The 7,087-nt window shown below is 43.7% G+C and overlaps 1 protein-coding gene across 3 annotated transcripts; it reads left to right on the plus strand.

The window, feature by feature from the left end:
- The first annotated feature begins 804 nt into the window (after positions 1-804).
- TMEM177 (transmembrane protein 177) lies at positions 805-4,801 on the plus strand. 3 transcript variants are annotated; one of them, XM_026048807.1, is made up of 3 exons: positions 805-833; positions 1,447-1,491; positions 3,610-4,801. In XM_026048807.1, exon 3 carries the CDS (start codon positions 3,624-3,626, stop codon positions 4,557-4,559), a length of 936 nt encoding a protein of 311 aa, XP_025904592.1. In that variant the 5' UTR covers positions 805-833; positions 1,447-1,491; positions 3,610-3,623; the 3' UTR covers positions 4,560-4,801. The 3 variants fall into 3 exon arrangements, with proteins under 3 accessions (XP_025904592.1, XP_025906021.1, XP_025905353.1); XM_026050236.1 differs by lacking the exons at positions 805-833; positions 1,447-1,491 and adding an exon at positions 2,065-2,702; XM_026049568.1 differs by lacking the exons at positions 805-833; positions 1,447-1,491 and adding an exon at positions 2,879-3,296.
- Positions 4,802-7,087: the final 2,286 nt, after the last annotated feature.

A 7,087-nucleotide genomic window follows, 5' to 3' on the forward strand; every position in this document is an offset into this window, starting at 1 on the left:
AATCCAACAGAACAGGACTTCCTACTACTGTAGACCTTTCCAGGGGCTTTTCCAGAGATTCCAAGGCCAGGAAAATACATTCACACAGGAACTACCCTGGCTATCTTCTGCTCTGAGCAAACCTCAACTTAGAAAAATACAAAACAATAACCACGTGTGTAATTTTCCTGGATGTTGGAGAAAACAAGCCACAAGCGATTGATGTTAGGTAGGCCAGTTCTCTGCTAGGTGCTCCCGCACCGTAGTGGAAGGGCTCTCTTAATAATATATAGTATGTATTGTATGTATATGTATTTTCAGCTGCTGAAACACGTTATTTGTGCGAGGATTGAGTGGTTGGACTTCTGGTCAGTCAGTTCTCCCAACAGCCCGAGTGGGCCCCATGTTCCCATTTTCCCTCAGGACTCTGCACGTTTTGCCTCTGGATGCCACACACAGCATGGGCTCCCTTCATCCCTGCTCCCCCCAGGAGCACGCTCAGSCCAGACCAGGCTGAAACCCAAGTGTTCCTGTTTTAAACGCTAATGAAACGCTCCTGCTTTCTGCAACTGTGGAAAAGCGACACTTCGGTGCTGTGCTGAGGCTTAAAAATGAAGGAAAATACAAGCAGAGCCGAGCCAGCCCTAGTGCTACCGCAGCTGCGGCTTCCCCGGAGCGGCGGGGCCGGGACCCGGCGACTGTCCCCGTTAAAAGCGGAGCCAGGGCGGTCGGGAGTCCCCAGCACGGSCCGGGCCGGGCCGGCTTCCCCCGCCCCGCGGCCGCCATGTCGCGGCGCGCCCGCCCCTGCCCGCCCCTCGGCGCCGCTTTCCGGGCTCGGCTGCGCCGCCGCCTCGGTAGGTGCCGGGTTTGATCCGGGTTTGATCCGGGTCTCGTTCTGACCTTGAGCTCTGCGGGCGGGACCGTCTCCCCGCTTCATTTCTCGAGTTATAATTTAAAGTTTTAAGCCAGGAGGGCGCCTTGGTGGCCCTGGTGTTCGTGTGGTGGTGGTGGCAGTGGGAAAGGAGGGTATTTTTCTTTAAATGGGAGATACATGAATATATGCGTATTTATACAAAATATATTCTTTATATATTCAAGTGGTAGGGTCAAAACTAGGCCGGTTCTGCAGCRGTTTTCATGACCGGTGTGCAGAGGCCACAGGGGCTTCTGCATGGTAGCCCAGTGGTCCTGGGTTTGCAGGGAAYTGTCTGTGTTCTCTGCCTTTTATATTTGCGAATAAATCACATGAGACTCATGAATAARAATAAATGTGGCCCATAAAGTTGGCGGGGGGGGGTGAGCTAAGGATCTGGGCTTAACTAGGGACAAAGTCTGAAAACAAGAGGGCTGAAACCATGCTAAGACTAGTTCTCTTTTTCTTTCTTTCTTTTCTTTTTTTTTTTCTTTTTTTTTTTTTTTTTTTTTTTTTTTTTTTTTTTTTTTTTTAACATTGACTGTCATGAGAAGATGAAGCGATTCTCTGATGGTATTTCCTGCTTATTCTCGCAATAGGTATGTGATATGACTATAGGGCTTAGTCCCATTAAGGATATACCATGGATTGCCAGGGGTCTATCCGGAAAGGTCTGAGACCAAGGACTGGGGCAGCTGTTAAAATTCTCCTGAGTGAACCAGGAGAAAGGAAGCGCCCTGTGCTGGGGAGCTGGTGCCTGTGCCCTGGAGGTGGATCCCGTTATTTGGGCTGTTTGGGAGATGTGTGTAGGTAAACACAGCTCTTCCTGTATACAACCTGTATTACTATAACTTTCTGGGTTTTAGCTCCTCTCCTAAGGATGTTTTCTCCCAAAATTGGGTTTCCTGCAAGCTCTGGTCTCCTTAGGATTTTTTTTTTTTTTTTTTTTTTAAGCTTAAGTGATTCTGTCAAGCAAATCACCACCTCCAGTTTTCAGCAGCATGTAGGCAAGCCATCACGTATCGCACCGAGACACATACCTCATACCATTGCATACTTCCATGCATCACTGTTTTTATTAGGCGCTGCGTTTTRTTAAGAACTCTCTATGAGTTCAGAGCAGTACAAACATTAAACATGATTATTCCCCCCCTGGTGAATTTGCAGCCTAAAAGAACTTTGTAGGAATTATAACAACATACCATTAAAATATCACCTTTAATTTAATCCTTTTTTGTTTCTCTGTGGTTAATACTCTTTGCTGTTGATGGTGCCTGGTGTATCCTGGTGTTACAGCCCCCAGTTGTCCGCTCTGCCCTTCTGTGGGAGGTTGTTGTTCAGCATAAGGGCGAGCAAAGAACATATGTCTGTGCTTCAGCTGCTGCCAGACAAGGCCAACAGCATAGCTGAGACCCACCTTTGATGGCCCTGCACACTAAGACTTTGGTTGTTGAAGCAGAGCACGCCTCCCTTCTGCCACCTCGCCTTCCTGTAAGGACAGCTGGAAATAGTCAAGCCTTCAACAGCTGCAACAAGATCCTCCAAAGCTCTTGTGTTAAAGCCCTGGAAGAAGGAACTTTGGAAAATGCAAAGGGGGTCACGGGCACACAATTGTCAGTGGTGTCTGTTGGGTTTAGGTGCCTTAATTYGTTTTTATGGTAGCATCATTTTAGATGAGAGTTCTGTAGTCCTGGGGATTTTTTGAGGAGATTGGAGCTTTCCTGGGCAGAAAACATCTTATGGCTTGGACCATAAAAGGAACTGATACTCCCTAAGGGAAGCGGGACTCTTGAACTGAAGAAGTTGGCAGGTTTGAAAGTCTTTATGTTTATCTACTTATTTAAACAGTCACAAGATAGTCTTCTGCCCTGAAACAATTTCTGTTCTGGTTTCTGCTCTGAATTATATAGATATTATTTGTCAGACAAATTATTTCAGAGCAAATATTTAACAGTTACAATTTAAAAAACATTTCTTGATTTTTTTTTTTATTTTATTTTTTTTCCTGAGTTAACTAGAATCACTGCAAGGAAGTTGAAATCTGATAAATTAGAAACAACACAAACCACTTTTCACTTTTTCACTTTTTAATTTTTTATTATTATTTTTTAGGTTATGAGGTTGTTTAACTATTAGAGCTGACTCCAATGGCAAATTCTGTCTCCTGAAATCTTCAGATTAAGGCATGGTCCTATTTTGGGTATTGTATTTTAGTTGAGTTACTGAGTTCAGTAGCTGGAGTTACTGAGGTCAGTATTGAKGTACTTAGGGAAACTCTTGGAGCTGCATGATAGAGGAGGTTAGAGTAGATTAACCAAGTTAATGGCTTTTTCTCCTCTTTAGTGTCTCTGTATGTCTCATGGAATGCACCAGTGCTGGAATTGTGCTGGGAAAAGATGCATGAGTATGTTGAGTAAATATCAGATGTATTTTAATTCCTGTGGGAGGAGGAAATATGKTGGGATTTTTCTTTCTTACAATAAATTGACTTACTGGAAAAGATGAATAAACTAAGTCTTTATATCAATTATGTTATCTTCTGAAGCCCACAAATGAATATCACCTTCTTTGCAGAGGTATTTTATATTCCCTTTATGTAGAAGAGCGTTTTGTCAATTATTATTGTGGATTCTCACAGATGTTTTGTTTTTAAAATCTTACAGAGCCAAGAGACCCATTTATGCATACTTTAATTCCTGGTTTTGTGTCCTAAACAGGTTAGGATCTGGCTATGGGAGCACGGTTTCTGCTGAAGGCATCTGCATGGGTTAAGAAGCACAAGACCCCTCTCTTGGCAGTTTCTTGCATGGGACTATTTGGTGCTAACCTTTCCTACCATGTGTTTCCTGAGCAGACGTTCAAACTGTTGCATGAGTGCTGGTCAGATGGACAACCAGCTAAGCTTTCCCAGAGACTCCAGGACGTCTTTCACGATGTCCTTCAAGATACTCATGTGAAATCCACAAACTCCTACCAGGCCTTTGCAGCTTCTGGCTTCCACCCAGTGAGTGCTGGAATCCCGTGGCTCCCTGCGGGCTCTTTGGTGGGCCTGCCTCCTAATTTTGATAGCACAGCTGAGGATAAAAAGGGAATAGTCAACCACGTGGTGGTGATCAATGGCAAGCAAGTAGACTGGGAGAGCAGAGAAGGTGTTGCTTTGAGGGAGGCTCTGACATTTTCACCCGAAGCTCAGAAATTTGCTATTGCCAGAGAAGTTGTGTATTTGCGGAATGGCAGCCCTTTGGTAAATGCAGCTGTGGCTCCAGCTTGCTTAGCTGGTACATATTTCGGTGGGATAGCTGTAAAGATAGTTCTGGGTTTAAATCCTGGCCCCCTGATATTTCGCAGCGTCTGTAACCTCCTAGTTGCTACCACTGGACTAATTTGCTATTATGTTTCTTCTGATGCTGTGACCCATTACTTAGACTGCAAGGCTGACAGAAAAGCAGCTACCATTTCCAAAGACTATGCCAGGGGTGGGGTGGAATTTTATGACAGGATCTTGTCCCGCAACAGGATTCTTCGTACCCTGATGGGCAAACAAGGAGTAAAAGTTTATGCCCCTAGTGGTAACCTTTTCCCAAGACACTGGTTCAGAATGAAGTATACCCCATACACGTACCGAAGAGATTTGATTGTTAATATTTTAAGAGATCTCAAGGCATAGGAAGAAGCAATTGAATCTTTAACTTGTGAATTATGTATTCTTTTGGAACAGTGCTGCACTGCCTTTTTTTTTTTTCTCCTGTATCTTCATTAGAATTTGGGGTTTTTTTTGCATATGGTTTAGAAAGAGCTATCGCACATTCTGTGAATAAAGAATTCTCTCTTGAAATATTGAAGACTTACTTCAGAAGTCCTCTATTCTGTGTGCATCTTAAATTACAAAGCCTTTCTGAAAGAACTTCACATGCTCCCTGGGTGTTCTGTTTTTCTATTCTGCTCTGTTTTCCTATCAGTTGCAGTCTGGAAAGTGGAAAAGGTCATGTCCAACACGGAGTTTTGACCRGATTATAATTCAAAATAGAGTATTTGTGTGTACAATTGTCATTTCTCCTGTGCTACAACCCAAAGATGCTTTAAAATCTATAGACAGTGTCACACTGGTATATGAATTCCAAGGTATGGTGCTTTTGTTCTGTGTTAATTGTWATTTTGTGTAAGATCTTAACGCTGTAGCTACCCTCTACTGTGGGATGGTGGTTTTCTTACAAGTAGGATAAACATGTTCAGGAGAGGGTTTTATGTTTGCTTTGGTAGGGGTTTTGTTTTGTTTCAAAATACCTGCTGACGTATGCCAACTTTCGTGCTGAGGAAGGCAGGGCAGGGAAGTGTGGCTGTCCCTTGGCGGAATCGGTGAGTCTGCCGTGGGGAGCATGTCCTGCTGAAGGATGTGGTTCTCCTCGTTCAGCCCTGCTGCAAGAGACAAGCTTTGTCCAGGACCTGTAATCTGGTGGGCTGATCTCTAAAGCAGGAGCAGCACTTCCCTCCTCAGCCTCCCCTTGATGTTTTTAGATGTGCTGCAAGGTCAAGGCTCTCTAACTTTGCAGGTTCCTGTTTTTACTTTTCTCTAATAGCCATACTACCAGCCCAGTAACATGTGAACAGTTTTGTTCTTTACTCACCTCTGTTCTTCTAACAGAAGAAAACTGTTGTATTGTTTTGTCTTCTCTATCACAGAGGTACCAAATATCCTCTCTGCCMTCATTATGTCCCTCCTTCATTGACCATCATATAATATTGTTGTGTTTGCCCCAAACATCCCTGATTCCATTTGCCCTTTGAATTGCATAGTGATGAGGTTGGTGGGCTGGCTCCTGAAGCACTAATGTTGCTTAATAACACTAAAATCGTATAAAGGTTGTTTGTCTTCTGCTGAAGAAATCAGGGTCACGGCTGGTTTTCTAGCTCACCAGACCACCACTTACCAGCTGCAGTTGTCCTCGAGGCACTAAATTGTGAGATACCTTTTAACTGCATTCTGGCTGTGGGGCAAAAGGATATTGTTCTTGTAACCTCTGTGAAAGTTTGACCAAAAACCTCCAAGTCCTTCAGATAAAAGGGGATTATTAGCCTAAAGCACTGAAAGATGCAGCCTCGGTTTTATTCWACTTTTCCATATAAATTCCAAGCAAAGGGTCAGTATAAAGGTTTACTGCGAGTGTTCTAGTGGCTCAAGATTGGAATATGACTCCTGTTTTGTATAGACTGTGAATTTGATTGATCCCAAGTTTCTCCTTCAGGCAGCTCTGAACTCCATGAAATGGTTAGGGGTAAAAAAGCCCGTGGGCCGAGTTATGTGGTTTGAGTAGCTGCTGCTGCTGCGTAAAGTTTGCAGAGAGGAAGGAGAAACCTTTCAGATTTATAGCAGCAGCAGTTTAAACAAAATAAAATTAATCTGCTTGCTTCTTATAGCTCTTTACTGCTGCTTTTCATCAAGGTGTTGGCAGCCAGTGCCATTATTTACYGTTCTCAGATTGAAAAGCCTGAGTGATGCTAATGGATTTTGCAGTTGTGTGCTCTGTTTTGCCCTTACGACCGAATTCTCCAAGAAGTCCCACATACTTGTAAACACTGTGTCCCATTTATCCTTCTTTTACCTTGCTATGCCATATCTGTCGATAAAGGGAGGGCTGGCTGCTGGTTTTAAGGCACATGTGCCTGTTKTAGTTTCCTTTTGCAAGGGCAGTCCCTACGTATCTGCATCTCTAGACAGTCAAGTTTCTATTCTGTAGCCATCCATGTTAATCTGGAAGCTGGCAAATACCATCTTTATAAGGGAATTGCGAGTCCAAATCAAAGCTGCTGATCAGGATTTGCCTGAACTTCCCTGTGAGGGTTGGGCTGCCCTGCAAAAGGTTTCTGTCATGTTTCTGCCCTCCAGTACCTGCAAGATGAGCCACGCTGTTTGGAAAGCAAGCACCTCACAGTTGGAATACATGACCAGGAAAATACTCGCACAGTCTCTTAGTGCAAATGTTTTTCTGCAAGTGAAAATTTGGTGAAGTGAAATAGAAATTCCACCTACTGGTCACAGAATTGGGTCTGCTTTTGAGAGTATGGTAAGAATAAACCTGTTGGAATTACATGTGGAAAAGGTGGTTCAGATCATGCTCTTGTGTCAGATGAGGAAAAGCAAATCAGGGAGGTCACCCATGAGAATTCAGGTGAATCAGCTGGTGAATAGAATTGTAG

The sequence above is a fragment of the Nothoprocta perdicaria genome, unplaced genomic scaffold (genome assembly GCF_003342845.1).
Source record: "Nothoprocta perdicaria isolate Ctin4 unplaced genomic scaffold, notPer1 scaffold_0, whole genome shotgun sequence".
Taxonomy (NCBI): Eukaryota; Metazoa; Chordata; class Aves; order Tinamiformes; family Tinamidae; genus Nothoprocta; species Nothoprocta perdicaria.

Coding starts and splice junctions, on each gene's coding strand:
- TMEM177 (XM_026048807.1), top strand. CDS start 3,624: ATGGGAGCACGGTTTCTGCTGAAGGCATCTGCATGGGTTAAGAAGCAC.